The sequence below is a fragment of the Bison bison genome, unplaced genomic scaffold, assembly GCF_000754665.1.
Source record: "Bison bison bison isolate TAMUID 2011002044 unplaced genomic scaffold, Bison_UMD1.0 scf7180017864280, whole genome shotgun sequence".
Classification (NCBI taxonomy): domain Eukaryota; kingdom Metazoa; phylum Chordata; class Mammalia; order Artiodactyla; family Bovidae; genus Bison; species Bison bison.
Window position 1 is genome coordinate 6,437,041 of NW_011494852.1, and position 15,372 is coordinate 6,452,412.

General features: G+C 51.3%; 1 protein-coding gene across 1 annotated transcript in view; it reads left to right on the forward strand.

Moving 5' to 3' along the window:
* The first annotated feature begins 245 nt into the window (after nucleotides 1-245).
* ACTN4 (actinin, alpha 4) overlaps nucleotides 246-15,372 on the forward strand; it is a 73,916-nt gene continuing 58,789 nt past the window's right edge. The window contains exon 1 of the mRNA XM_010849314.1: nucleotides 246-497. Coding sequence (XP_010847616.1) covers nucleotides 336-497 — 162 coding nt within the window. The 5' untranslated portion in view covers nucleotides 246-335. The remainder of the gene's footprint in view (nucleotides 498-15,372) is intronic.

The following is a 15,372-nucleotide window of genomic DNA, read 5'->3' on the forward strand; positions in this document are numbered from 1 at the left end:
TCTGGCCCCGCCCACACGCAGAGGCCGGGCGCGCTCACGCGGGAACAGGGGGCGCGGCTCGTCCACGAGCTGAAGGGCGGGGGAGAAGCGCGCTCTGCGCAGGCTCCGAAAGCCCCGAGGCGGAGTCTCAGGGTCTTTTGCGTTAGGAGGCGCGCGCGCGGGAGGGCGGCGGCGGCGGCGGCGCGGTGCGCAGGCGCGGCGGGCAGTGCGCAGGCGCCGGCGGAGGGCGGGCTTGGAGCAGCTGAAGCGGCGGCGGCGGCGGCGGCGGCGGCAGTGGCTCGGGCAGAGGGGCGGGAGCAGAGGCTGGAGTGGACGGGCTCGGGAGAGGCGGCGGAATGGTGGACTACCACGCGGCGAACCAGTCGTACCAGTACGGCCCCAGCAGCGGGAGCAATGGCGCTGGCGGCGGGGGTACCATGGGAGACTACATGGCCCAGGAGGACGACTGGGACCGGGACCTGCTGTTGGACCCGGCCTGGGAGAAGCAGCAGCGCAAGGTGCGCGGCCCTTGGGCCGGACGGGCTGGAGGAGGGGGGCTTCCGAGAGAGGCTGGAGGCCGGGAAGGGGCTCGGAGACCCTGAGACGGGATCGGAGGGTCTGTGGTGAGAACTGGGCGTCCTGAGAAGGAATCGGCGGGTCTGGGAAGGGGTTTGGAGTCCTGGAAAGGAGTTGCAGAACTTGAGCGGGGAATTGGGAGTCTGAAAAAATAATTGGCGGCTTAGTAGGGGATATGGAAATCTAAGACTAGGAATCAGGGAGCCCGAGGCAGGAATTGGAGCGTCTGGCCTGGGAATGAGGGGAAATCGGCGAGATGATTGGAGGAAACTCAAGAACGGAATTGGGTCTGAGGCGGGATGAAAGGGTCAGGATGGACTGGAGATGGTCAGAGGGAAAAGGGGGAGTCTGGAATGTGTGGGTCAGGATAGAATTCGGCATCAGGGGAGTCCGAGGAGGAGCTGGAGTATGGAGGGCGTTATTTGGATTACAGAATCCTCTGAAGAGGGTTGGAATTATGGGACCCCCAGGGATGAAGCCCCTTTCATTCTAAAGGGGATGAAGATTCTGGAAGTGGGTGTGAAGGGACCCAGGGCTTGGTGGGTGAGGATGGGGAGGCTGCTAAGGAGGTCTGGACTCTGGCACTGGTGGGAAAAGTCAGGGAGCTGTGAATAAGAGGTTTTGAAGGGGCGAAATATTGTCAGGGGTGCCCTATCCTACAGGGAAGAGGAGAAGATTGGGAGATAGAAGAGGTATTGGTGAGGCCAAGGCCTCCTTGATGAGAGGCCGAAGGGGGATAGAGAGAATTTGGAGTATTCTGAGAAGGGGTTCTGAAGAATTGATGGAACGTAGACAAAGCTCAGCAAAGGGTTGGTGTTGCCGGAGGCAAAGGTAGCCTGAATGAGGTGAGAAAGGCGGGAGAGAAAGGTCGGAATGGCGGATGGTGGGAGGGAGGTGTGCGGAGTAATGAAAGTCTCATTAGAAAGGGAGTGTGTGATGGATAGACCGAGAGAGGAATTTGGGCGTGAGGGCTTCTGGAGGTGCCGTCCCAGGACTGGAGAGTGTGTTTATGTGTTGTGAAGGGAGAACAAGTTGTTTGGGGAGGAGGGGCTGAGAGTGTCCAGAATTGTCTTTTGGGGGTGGTGATGAGGAGCTCGTTCTAAAGCAGGGTCTGTTTTCAGGTGGCATGTTGGGGTGTGGAGGCAATTTGGGGGGACTCACAGTGGGGAAAGGGAGATCAAAAGGAGTGGGAGGTGCAGAGAGGGTCGGGTGTGTGTCTGTGTGTATCTCTGTATGTGTATAGGTGTATGTGTGTGCACATAATCCAAGGTGGTAGAGAGCAGGGAGCTCCAAGCTGCTAGAAGAGAGGGTTTAGCGTGCGCAGGAAGAGCTAAAGAAAGGAAGGTGTTGAGGTGGGTGTGTGTCTTGGGAGGGGGCTGTTTCAAAGTGTGTGAAGAGGGTGGGAGGTACTTACTATTAGAGGCATGTGGTAGGTTCATCACACCTGAATTTTCTTTCTGGATTCATTACCACTTATGTGGCCTTGGGCAAGACCCTTGATCTGTGTGGTTCTGTCATCTGTGGAATGAGGAGGGGTCGAGGGAGTCCCTTCTGTGATTCTACAAGGGTGGATGTGTATGGTGTTGGGAGAGTAGCAAGGGGTTTGAGTGTGGCTGGAAGCCTCTTGAGGGTGTGAGCTTTTGCTTTGGGGGTTCCGTGCAGGCAGCCCAGGCTGGCGGGGAAAGGGTGAAAGGAACAGCTGTGCCAGGCAGCCTGGGGTGGGGCCTGGCTTAACCGTGGGGTAAATTAGCAACCTCTGCTTGAATTTCCTCATCGGTAGTTGGGTGGGGGGGGCGGTGTGGGGGGGTGGCAGCTCTGTGGTGATGTCCTTATCTGTTGCCCCACCTACCTCCGGGTGGGCAGGTTGAGATAATCTGACATAAAAATTCTTTTTGAGGGGAGAGACCTAGCCTCCAGTCTCAACAATAATTTACTGCCGGAGGCAATGCTGGGTTGAAAAAGGTTAAGAGTTACTCAGAGACCTGGGAAGTTGGGAAGGGAACAAGGCAGGGTCCATGGGGTCGTTTCTTTGAGAAAACCTGGGCTCCTTCTCCAGCTCCCGGTGCTGGGGGAGAATGAGCTGTGGAGTCTCTTGACTCAGGTGGTGGGGAGTAGGGACCTTCCTTCCCTGTCCCTTGCTGACTCCTACCCCTCCCACAGTGACTCCCTCTGCTTGCTTCCACTCCCTTCTGGGAGTCAGGGTGTGTGCTCCTCCGTGGTTATAGTCTCCCTTGCCTGCTGGGTGAGGCCAGGGCACCCTTCAGGCTGGAGCAGGAACCAGGACTCACTGGCATCCCCAGGCCTGGCTGCGGTTGTGTCATCCCCCGCATCCCGTCCTCAGGGACCAGGCACGGTGGAAGGAAAGGGTGGCTCACAGCCCCTCTCAGACCAGCTGTTTTAGATTCTCAAGACGGGCCAGATCCTAGCGTGTCCGACTTTATACAAGTGTAGCAAATATTTACACGCAACTGTACTTTGGGGGGAATATTTCACTGCTGTGCGCCTACCTATTTTGGGGCGGGCATCTTCTCTGAAACGGGAGAAGGAGTAATGGAAAGGTATAGACGAGTCTGTGCTGTTTTCTTCCTTCTAAGAGGACCCCCACCCCCATCCCCCCCCAGACTGGGTTTTCCTGCCTGGCATTGCCACTTTGGCAAGTGACGGATTGCCCTTCTTGCCCCTCTAGGGCTGAGCCACGGACCACAGAGAGGGTGGCAGTCTTGTGAGTGTGCTGTGCGTACTCTCCCGCTCTAAAAGGCTGTGTCCAGGACAGCTGTAGGCCCCTTAAAGCGCGTGGCAATTGAATTCTTCTAGGAATTAAGCAAGGTTTGGCCCAAGGCAGAGGGTGCCTGTGGTTCCCAGTGGTTCTCACATCTACCTGAAGCCCTTCTGGGGACCCTTGTAACCAAGGCATTACCTGATAAGTAGGTTATGCAACAGTTCTGATCTGGGAAGGCTCTACATGTTTTCTCCAGGGGTGTGGGGGGAAGGACTGTTCTGGTCTTTGAGCAAATTCTTGAGCAATTATAGCTCTGGGCCAGAGCTCCCTCTCCCAGTTTCTGAAAGAGGCTTGAGTAGCCTTGCCACCCTTGCTCTGCTGGACAGGTGAGGGCACTTGGTAGCCACTCCCGAAGCTCTCATCGCAGCGAGAGGAACTGCCTCCTTTGCTAAGCTGGCGTGGTCGTGGAAACATCCCTGACTGCTCACAGGGCCCCAGTGTTTAGACCCTGACCTTTGGCTTGGGCTCTATTGGATTTGAGTTAATTATTTGAACGTTCTGATGGTGTCTTGTTTTTCTCCAAGTAGGGTTGTTTTTCTTTCTTTTTTTTCCTTTTAGGCTGATGAGAGAGACCTCAAAGTAGCCATCTGTTATTTTGTTCCATTACTCTTAATTGCTTGCCTCTTAGGAACTGGCTGAGACTAGCAGATCCTTAGCAGTTTTTAAAAATGGAATAAGTTACTTACTGAAAACCAAAACCAAAAAAAAAAAAAAAAAAAACCCAGACTCAGTTGTCATCTAGAATTAAAGACTGTACCTATGTGAGGTGGAGAAGGAAATGGCAACCCACTCCAGTATTCTTGCCTGGAAAATTCCATGGACAGAGGAACTTGGCAGGCTACAGTCCATGGGGTCGAAAAGAGTCGGACACAACTGAACGATTAACACACACACACACACACACACACACCTATGTGAGAAGGGGGGCAGGTATTGTTTGCCTTCCTGGGAGAGGGGTAGGGAAAGGCACTCAGCTGCTAGCTTCTGTCCTCGGTCACTCCCCCCTGCCCCAGGTTTTAAGAACAGGGCTTTTCTCGGAAATAGAGACACAGACGAAGGGAACTAATGTGTGGATACCAAGGGGGGAAGGGGTGGGAGGAGTTGGGGGATTGGGCTCGACACATACACTCTTGGTGCGATGTAGAAAATAGATGACTAATGGGAACTTACTGCACAGCACAGGGAACTCTGCTTCATGCACTGTGGTGACCTGAATGGGAAGGAAGTCCAAAAGGGAGTCGCTTTACAAAATGATTCATTTTTCTGTACAGTAGAAGCTAACACAACGTTGTAAAGCAGCCGTACTCCAGTGAAAATTAAAGAAAAGAGCGAGAAACAGGGCTTTCCTGATGCCTGCCTCAGAGGTGAGGTGAGGGAGGTTGGCAGCAGTGCAGCGCCCCTTGTAGCCACTCACAGCCATTCAGCCAAGGGCTGCAATCCAGTTGGTGCCGTGGAGTGGCGCCTACTGCCTCGTCTAATTCATTTCATTCTCTGCGCTCTAGGGCATGGGCAGGATTGCCCTCTGCCTTTTGAAGCACCCTCCCTGAGTCCAGCCAGGAGGCTCCTTTGGCAATGGGGAGCTGACTCACTGTGCAGTTGGAACTGGTGCTAAATAGTTTCATTTAATGGCAGCTGACGGCCTGGCCTCGAGCAGGCTGCCTCATGGGAAAAGTTTGGTGAGAAGTATTGGAGGAAAACAACCCTGGAAATGAGGATGGGGTTTTAACATCCAGGTGCGGCTGGTGCTGTCTAACTCCTGAGATGCAGTCCAGGAGGTCAGTGAAAATGTAGATTTGCACCCCCAAAGGGCTTCCTCGGTGGCATCGTTGGTAAAGAATCCGCCTGCCAGTGCAGGAGATGCCAGGGACGTGGGTTTGATCGCTGGGTCCGGAAGACCCTCTGGAGTAGGAAATGGCAACCCACTCCAGTTCTCTTGCCTAGAAAATTCCATGGACAGGGGAGTCTGGCTGGCTGTAGTCCATGGGGTCACAGAGTCAGACACAACTGAGCGCACACGACAGCCTCAACAACGACAGCCCCACAAAATGTCCTGTGAATCGGATGTCAGAGGATCAGGGACAAGGCTGGATTCCAGGCTCAAGTCTCTGGGGTGGGGAGTTCTACTGTTTAAACATACACTCCAGTCACGGCTGAGTTTGGCCAGACAGCCCCCTTTTACAGAGTTAAGTGAGTGAGTAGTACAGTTAGCTGGCAGCGCGGGTCTAGCAGATGACAGCAGAGAGAATGAAGCCAGAAAGGCACCGATTTGGGAAGACTCAGGGAATTTCTGAGACGGTTGAGATGAACACTTCTGGCTTTCGACATATTGATTTATAATGTGCCGGGAATTGTACAAGCCTTTGACCAGACTTAGGGTTGTTCTTTTTTTTTTTTTTTTTAAAGGATTCCCTTTTATTTTGTGGGGGAGAAGGAGAGGGAAAGGGCAAAGATAATTAAGGAACAGCTGTTTGCTGTAGTGTCACTTGCTTATTCAAATTTTCTGAATGGCTGAATTAATCAGCATGTTTATCTCTTCTCTGGCATTCGGAATGTTCTAGATCAATGGTTTTCCCAGCTTTATCCTTATTTCCTTCTCTTAGTGATGTCCCTGTTTTCATCTGTCTGGTCACTTCCCTTCTGTGGCTTTTATTTTATGTATTTATTTTACAGAATAACAAAAGCACTCATGTTACTTTAAGTCTTCCTCCCTGCCCCCCACCCCCTTCTTTTTTCATGGAAATAGGAGGTGAGTGAGAGCAAGTTGGTAATTCAATGGCAGCGGTAACTGAAACACTGACCTACTAAAAGGTGGGCGGAAGCTTCCACTTGATTTGATACAGATCCTGTCATCCAGGGAGGTTTGAAAGACCTTTATGTCCCCGGTAGTTAGAGAACTCCAGATCAGTCTCCTTCAGGATGAAGTTCAACTTCCAAACATCAAAGCCTCAAGCGCAATTATAAGGAAACTTAGTTTTACAGTGTTGCCCGTCTAGACCAGAATTTGTTATAAAGCGTCTGCGAGCGGCACAAGTAGCACTTGCTTTTCTTCAGGAAGGTTTATGAGTTACATTTTAGTTAGTGACCCAGGTATCAGGGAGTATAAGGTTCAGTGAGTCAAGCGAAAACAGAAATCATTTAAGAAGTCCAGCCTCTGTTTAAAGAGTGATCTTATTGGGAGGAAAAATTAACCGACCGGTTGGGAGGAGAAGGATCCGCCTCCACCAGAAAAGGGAAAACTCTGCATACATTTAACCGGCAAACATGTCCTCGTATCAGAAGTTTTGTCCAAGTAGCAGTCTCTCTGGGCTTATAAAAACCCCAGGGACATTTGTCTTGGTGTTGTGCCTTTTTCGGTTGTGTTGTTCCTTCATGTCCTTCCCCCTCCCCTTTCCCTCGTAAACAACAGATGCAGTAACTTGGAATGTCTGCGGAAAGTCTTTGAAAGCCGGTTGGTGTAACTTGGTTGCCATCTCTTTAGTCTGAGCAGCAGTTACTCCAGAAGAGGCCAGAGGCCTTTTTTCCCTTAGATGTAATTTACTGAAGTAGCCTCTAAAAGCAAGTGAATTGAGCTTTAACTTGGGATTTGCTGTTTGCCACCTGTTTCTGTACTGGCTCCTGCCTTCCTGGGATGGGATGAGCCCCAGCTTCCCCAGGAGTGAGGACCATCCTGTGTTTCCAAGAAGGCACAGTGGTTCTCCAGCCAGAGCGGCCCTCCTCATCCCTGCATCGTGCTTGGCTCCGTACTTCCTAAACTTCAGTCATTTGTGATTTTTTCCATGGCCCGCGTTTGCTTTTATATGCTTAATAATATTCTTCTAAGTCAATTTTGGGGAAATTTATATGAGTATTGCCAATGGAAACCCCAGCTTCCCTGGCCATAAATAGAAGGAAACTGCACAAATAAACAGGCTGGAAAGAAAACAATGATGTGAAGTTCTAGCCAGCTACAGGGTCTAGGCCTGAGGCCTGCTCCTTTGTCAGAAGGAGATTGGCAAGTGTCCGGGAGGTGTTAGAGACCCAGAGAACCGAGCAGAGACTTTCTCTTTGATGTGTTCAGAAGGTAGACAAGAGAATCAAAGGGAGAAACCTTCTCTAAGTCATTCAAGTTTCAGTGGAGAGCGTGGATAACTCTTAAAATCTCCCATGGTGTGCTTGCCATGCGTGGAAAAAACGTTATCTCACTTGACCCTGGCAACATTCCGAGAGTGGCAGGGCAGAGTGACTCAGCCAGGAACATGCCGCCCGTCCTGCCTGCCCGGCCTCCCACCGCACTACCCATGAACACGTCTCAGGACTGAGTGGCAGTGGGTTTTTCTCTGCATTCAAATATTATGGTTTCTTGTTTTTGTTTTTTTTTTTTAAAGCGGGGCCACATTCTAAATAAAATAATTGTGGGTTTATCCCTTGTTCCTCATATTGCTTTTTCTTTTTTAAATTTTATTTATTCATCTATTTTTGGCTGCACCGGGCCCTTGTTGCCGCGTGGACTTTGCTCTAGTTGCGGAAGCAAGGGCCGCTCTCTAGTTGCTGCACGCAGGCTTCTCATCGCAGTGGCTTCTCTTGTTGGGGAGCATGGGCTTCAGTAGTTGCCGCTCCCGGGCTCTAGAGCGCAAGCTCAATAGTTGGGGTGCACCCATAGGCGTACTTACTCCGTGTCACGTTGGATCTTCTTGGACCAGGGATTGAACCCGTGTCTCCTGCATTGGCAGGCAGATTCTTTACCACGGAGCCACCAGGGAAGCCCTGCTTTCTCTTTTTAAGGCTCCAGCTTCCTTACACAAACACACTTGAAGTTTGGCTGCTCTTCTACGTGTGAACCACCCTGCTGCCCCATCTGGGTATTTGCATCCTCAATTCGGAAAGGAAAAGCAGTGCCCTCCTGCCGCATTAAGAAAGGCTGATTTCAATGTTCTGCTTCCAACTAAGAGAACAGAACAGATTCTCTGTCTCCGAGTGGAACTCTGGACATGGGCAGAAGTAGCTGTAAGTGGCAGATTCTGCTCCACAGAACACAAGTGAAGTCATCTCGGGAAATATCGTCGATGGTGTTGAAACAACTGAATGGGATGCTGGAACACCAGCAATACAATAGAATTTGTGTCTTCAGCTTTGGGCAGGAATAAAGAAGACATTGTGGTTTGTTTTATGCTTTTTAAAGTCCCCCCCCCAGCAAAAGGTGTAGGGCTGAGTGATGTCTGTTACTGGCTTTCTAGTGGGTTTTTCTTTTCATCTTTTCCCCCCTCCCTGAGGGCTGGTGAGAGTGGGTGGAAGCCGCAGTCTAGGTGGATGGGAGGCAGCGCAGAAGGCAAGCCGTACGCATTCCTTCTCGTCCCCCATGTGTGATGGGAACGCATTTGGTCTTTTAACTTCCAAAGAGCCCAAGATGAAGAGTTTCCATATCTTACCTCCTGACCAGTAAAGTCTCTGATTCCAGCTCCAAGAATGTCTTAATTAACAGCCATCCAGGATGGGGGTGTGGCAGGAAGTCAAATAAATGCATTTCTTCTTTTTTTTCACCCCTTTTTTCTTTCTTTTTTTTCTTTTTACATACACATTTCATTTTGGTGGCAGAGAAGGCTAGTTCGAAGTTAGGGAAAACACCACAGGAGGAAGCCTGAAAGTGAGCTACCAGAGCCACCCTGGGAGGTTGCCTGAGGGGGTGTCACACCAAGACTCTGTGGGTCTCCAGCTGGTGTTATTGAAAAAACAGGCCTCCCTTTACCAAGCACTGCGGGCAGTGCTGGAAGCTGGCGCTTCAGTCAGTGTCACCGGCCTCGGTGTGCGGCCTCGGTGTGCACCCTCGGTATGCCCGTGTGCAACCATCAACACGTCGGTGCGCTTTGATCAGTCTCGGTCAAGGTGTGTGTGAAAGGTCTTTAGTTGATATCATCATGGAAACCCAACTGCTTAGTACTTGAGAGATGTGCCTGTGTACTGGAGCCAGCACCGGTGGAGGAATGTGGGCTCTTGGGTAGAAATGTGGTGCTGCCAGCCGGCCTCCAGGAAAGTGTCCACATACGTGGTGGCCGTGCTGGGTCGGGGGACCTCTGTTCTCTGGGGCACGGGTCAGCCCAGTCTGTTTTATCGATGAGGAGTGTGTGTATTTGTAAGAGAGGAGAGTACACGTGAAAGCCGCTGTTGGCTTTGTGGCTGAGGCGAGTGCTTTTTCTCTAGGCATTTAGAGTTGGAATCTCAGCTATGTGACTTCTTAACATCAGGGCAAAATGTGCCTGCATCTTTTGCCTGCTTTCGCAAACACTGACAAATTTAAAAAGAACTCTAAAGTTTCCAGCAAATCCCAAGCACAGTTCATCCCATGATAACATTTTTTTTTTTAAACAAGCCACATCCTTCCTCCTCCAACTCTGCCAGTAAATAAACCTTTTTCTCCCCCATTACTCCCACCTCTTTCCCCCGCTCTCTTTTCTTTAAGGAAATGGGTATCTTTACATTAAACCTTTGTGTCTGATGGAAATATTAAATGCCTTTTGGGCTGTTGCTGGCATGGATTATGTGGGGAAGAGTCAGATTTTTAAAGAAATTTTACAGGCTGGTATGATCTTCCAGTTCTGGCCTATGAAGTATAAACTGCATTTCAAAATTCAAAATGTCTGGAAACAGCCAGCTTGCCAGGCTAGTTCAAGGGTAGTCTGATGAATCAACCCTTCTTACAGGCTGTCTGCTAACCAGCCCTGGAAGGTATCCAGCCGGTAAACATCACCAGCATCGTCAGGCAGTTTTTCCTGTGTGGGGTTGGGGGCGGGAGGAGGAGGAGGGATCACTGGAGCTACGCGGCCAAGTCTGGTAGGATATGACTTTCTGTAAAACAGAAAGGTCTAGAAAGGTCTGTATCAAGATGTGTTTTTCCAAGATGTTAGGCCTGTAGTCACCCAGCACCGAGTGTACTGGTGGAGTGAGAGGAAATGCCTAGACCAGTTGGGCCCGGGGGAACCTTCTTAACCATTTTGGGAAGCAAGTTTTCCCTTTCCTTTTGTAACTTTCACTGACTCAGTGACTCAGGGACAACCCATGGAAGAGAATTCAGTCCGCTGGAGTAGTGAACCATTTCAAGAATGGTTGATTGATGGATCATGGCCCAGAGCCGTGGAAGGTCAGGAAGTGGCACTGGGCTCCTACCCGCTGTATGGAAACACCCCAGAGATTCAAAGGGAACCAGCTTTGACCATAAAAATACAAGACTCGCGACTCACATCGCATTGAGTTCTCTTCGCAGCTACCTTAGACTTGAGAAAGTTCTGGGCCTCTTTATAAACAGCCACAGAGGCGGCCTTGCCAAATACGGCCTGCTCCAGGGCCACCGGGTCAGCCTAGGAGACAACTTTCTTGCCTAAAAATAAGTCTATGTTCCTATCGAACATTCCAAGCATTGTTTAAACATGAGACTTGTGAGTCGCAGTTCAGGCCTCGTGGGTTCAGTTACGTCAGAGTGTGGGCAGTTGAGGGTCTTCGGGGAGCTTGGTTCCCCACTTTGGAATTGGCCCCTGGCCACCAAGGAAATCAGATGACCAAACGAGAACCATCTCCCAACTCATTTCTTTATGTTCCTGATCCTCTCACAGGCTGGTGGGGAGACAGCAAGCACATAAATAAAACAAGGTAATTTCAGATGGGATTATGCCCTATGAACTTAATAATAATAATAGCAGCTAGCTAGGACTCGGCTTGGCATTATTCTAAGAGCTTTATGTGGATTGACTCATGTAATCCTGTGAGATAGGTATTGTCACCTCTACAGGACAAGTGTGGAAATGAATCCTTTGAAGTTGAAGCCACTTGCCCAAGTGACAGAGCTAGGATTTGAACCCAAGGGGTCTGGCTTTCAAGCCATGTCTACACTACACTACAGTCTGGTGATTGGGAATAGCCTGGGGAGAGGTCGGTCAGGGGAGGAGGGCAATGCTGGTACTTCGGATTGAGAGGAAGATCTCTGAAGACTTGACAGTTTAGCTGTTCCCTAAGGGATGAGATGGGGTCGCAAAGAGTCGGACACGACTGAGCAACTGAACTGAAGGGATGAGAAAGGTGGCTCAGTGGTAAAGAATCTACCAGCCAGTGCAGGAGATGCAGAAGACGTGGGTTCAGTCCCTGGGTTGGGAAGATCCCCTGGAGAAGGAAATCACAACCCACTCCAGTGTTCTTGCCTGGAGATTCCCACGGACAGAGGAGCCTGGCGGGCTGTAGTCCATGGGGTCACAAAAGAATCGGACACGACTTAGCAACTGAACAGCAACAGTCACAGGAGATGAGAAAAAAGGAGCCAGGAGAGCACTGGGGGAACGGCTGTTCCAAGCAGAGGGAAGGGAAGCATGGCGGCCCTGAGCAACAGAAAATTCAGGATGGTCAGAGCAGGGCATGTACGATAGAGAAGGTGGGCAGAGCCAGCTCTCTTGGAGCTTTGTTGGAAGTGGTGATGGGGCCCAGGGTCTGTCAGTGCAGTCCTCCTTAGACCCCGGTAGGCCAGCAACCTCACGCTTCCAGACTTCTGGCCCTGCCAACGGTTTCCCCTCAGGCCCCCTAGACAGGCCAAACCAGACCTGACTTCTAAAGTGGGAACCCCAGACCACGGAGCATTAAACCAAACAAAGGCTTCAATTATCTCCATGATCACTGCTCCAGTAGACACCTGTGTTTGATTAAAGCCTTGGTAACTTTTGAATCTGGAGTTTTATGGCACTGTGTTCTCATATGGCTTGGTCGTGTCTTTCTCAGAGAGCTTAACTTCTTTCCTCACCATCAAATTCCAGCTCCCTTCTGGCTCATCAAGAGGCTGCTGGATTCACAAGGTATCTTTGGTAAAAATGTTGTGTCTCCCTCTTTGAAGTGGGAAGCCAGGAAGCCCGATTTTTTTATTTTTATTTTTTTAACCTGGCTCTTCTAGGCACCTCCGTTTCGCTGTAAACCTCTTTCGTTTACTCAGTATTTCACCGTCGGCTCCTCTGGTCAGGTGGGGCTGTAGCTAGGACGCCTCTAGTTCAGAGGGGCGGACTTGCAGGCTGATTCATTCTCAGGCGTCCAGCTTTCTGTCCCCCGCTGGAGGCCGGTCCAGGAACCCCGTAGTTTGCATTTGGCCCGTGGCTCCCCTGTCGGAAGGCGCACCTTGTCAGACTAGTTGTGTGGCTTTGACTCAGCAAGGGAGGAACGCTGACAGCGCTCGGGGCTAGCCGTGGACACTCCTGACTCCATACACAACAGCCGGGCAGGAAGCTAAGTTCAGGGATCATGCGCTATCCATCAGGTGAGCTTGGGCTGGAGTTCTCTCTGTCCTGCCCTAGCTGCGATCCAGCAGCAAAAACCATCCCTTCTGACAGAGTTTAAAGGAGCAAGTGAACATGAAGGTGGCCTGTGACGGTCCAGCCAGCCCTGCTGCTTCTGCTGGAAAGAAGACGGCGAGGTTTCCGTTTTCCTGGCAGCACATCCATGTGAACTTGTTAAATCTTTTAAGTAGCTGTAGAGGAGGGGAGATAAAGGTGTGTGTTTTTATCCTTATCCCCTTAAATATAAAAATAAAACTTTCCCCTTATAAAACTGATTCAGAGTGGGAAGAATGTCTACGGCAAGTGGAAAACGGGTCCAATTATATTGAACTCATATCCCGTGATTGGGAGACGGCTGTAAGTTTCCACGATGGGTGGGTGGCTTCTTATGCGTTTATTTTGAGGTGAACCTGCTCCAAGCTGTCCCCACAGATAGAAAGGGCTTTCTGAGGGAGGAGGCTGTCTCTTTCCACCATGCAGTAGAGACTTGGAAGGTCTCTTGAATGACTTCACTCAGGTAGCTGTGTTAGGGGCCGCTGACCAAAGCGGGTCTGCTTTTGATAGCCAACCAGCATCTTGTGTAACATGAGTTGGGGCTTCAAGGGCCCTGGAGTCCGGCGCTCAGGTAGAAACATGACCGCCAGGGCCCTCAACAGCCTTCACTGGGCCCCTGTGCAGAGCAGAGCTCTGTGCCGAGCCTTTGGGGGTATGAGAGAAACCGGAGACCCGGCCTGTGCTCTCAAGGAGCTGGCAGGGTAGCTGGGGCTAGAGCGGAGCCACATGAGACCTCAGGAGGACACCAAGCAGCCCACAGACAAGCCCACAGCACTCTAGCTGTGTCCCAGGAGAGGAGAAGGGTGAATAAGGGCAGGTGGGGTCAGTCATGGAAGCCTTCATAAAGGAGGTGAGTGTGGTGGCGGGCAGGTGTCTGGGGGCAGGCATTAGGGGATCCCATCCTGCATGTGCAGTTGGAACAGCCTTCCTTAGCTGCCTCTTGTGAGCAGTCCCACCAGTTCCTCCCCTCACTGAGCCGTCTCTTTGGGGAGTTTCCCATTCGAGGCAAGGCACCGTGTTCAGTGTGTCTTAGCCATCCATGCGTTTGAACCTCTGCATTGCAGGACCCCAGCTTCTGAGTCCCTACCTACTCACAGGTCCTGTGGCTTTCAGCGATCTAGGGGGCAGTTCAGACCCTTCTCCCCAGGGGGCTTCAGCTCTGACTACTCCTTTTGAGGCATGTGCTTTCAGCTTGCTGACGGTCCCTTCTGAATAAGCACAGGCTTCAGGAAAGAGGAGCAGAGGACCATCCCCTTCTCCTGACCTCTTCTGTCCCAGGGTTTCTTCAAGCCTTGTTCCTTACCTCTGGGTAGGTGATGCTCGGCACTGCCTTCTAGTCCAGATGACACTCAAAGTGGGGAACAGCGGTTCTGTGCTGATCACGGAAATGAATGGGGTCGAGTCCCGCGGGCTGGCTGGCTTGGCACACCACAGTAAACACACTATTGCTGGCATGAGGGTAGCCTCCAAGTGTTCTGCCTCAAGAGTTTATTCTTGCCTGCCAGCTCAGCTTCCAGGTGCTATTCTTTTCTTTAAATAAATGCCTTCAACTGGCTTGTGCAAAGTAAGAGTTCCCATCCCAGGAAACACTCAAGTGTGTTTAAAAAAAAGAAAAACCAACAAACTCTCCTCGTTCAGATGCTCTTGGGCCAAATGTGTGACTCAAATACTGCAGTGCCCTTCATTTGCTTTCCCAAAATTGACATATTCGAGTGGCACGCTGGCCTTACTGTGAGATAAGGTTGGGGTAGCTGGCCCAGGCCTCTTTCTTAGACTATGTGTGTGGTTTCAGGTTGGGCTTTTTCCTTCCTTCAGATGATGCTTGAGAGCCACGACAGCGCAGCTCGTGCATATCGTGGCTGAAATCCTCCAGTAGAACCTGGCAACCATCTCTCCGATCTCACTCAGGATCAGGAGGTTGGCCATGGAAGGATTTGGTGGGGTCAGTGAGGGTGGCAAGTGTCACCTGTCATGAGCCAGTCTGTAACCTGGGCCCTGAAGCACTGCTTCTGCTGTCAGAGCTGCAGGCTGTTAGCATGGCCAGTTCCTGTTTCCTTATGGTTTCCAGGAGGAGTCTGTCTTAGTCCTTAAGAGGTGTCTCTTTCCCTGCTTTTCAAATGCAGAAGAGGGGAGGGAGGTGGACTTCCTTCCAGGAGAGAATAGGGGCTCACTCATTTGTAGTAGGGAATCTACATTGCTCTACCCACACTTGGGGAGAGGTTTTGGGGAGGAGGAGATGTTGCAGAGTATTCAGGAACAGAAAGTTTGTTGCAGGAACCCAGGCTCTGGAAAGAGATGCCCGCTCAGCCAGTGGGTGAGCTGGTGGGTGGGTGAGCCGATAGCACCCAGCCCGCCCACCAGACGCCAGGAGGCAGCTCAGATGTCACTGGGATCCAGGCTGTCTCCTGTCTCCAGCAGCTGCAACCCGGGAGGGGGTGTCGAGAGCACTGCTGCTCCTGTGCGAGGGCGCTTCTGGCGACAGAAGCAGGAGGCAGTGAGAGGTGTGGGGTGGGAAGAGGGTCAGAGCAGAGCCTTCAGAGGGGGATAGGACTGGGCTCAGTACCCGACTCCTCCACCTACTGGTTGCGTGGCTGTGGGCTGGCTTAAGCCTGTGTCCTCCTTTGAAAAGGGCCACCATCCTACCTCACAGGATGATTCTAAGATTGAATAAGAGAAAGAGTGTGTCTGAAGCGCTTGGCACAGTGCCTG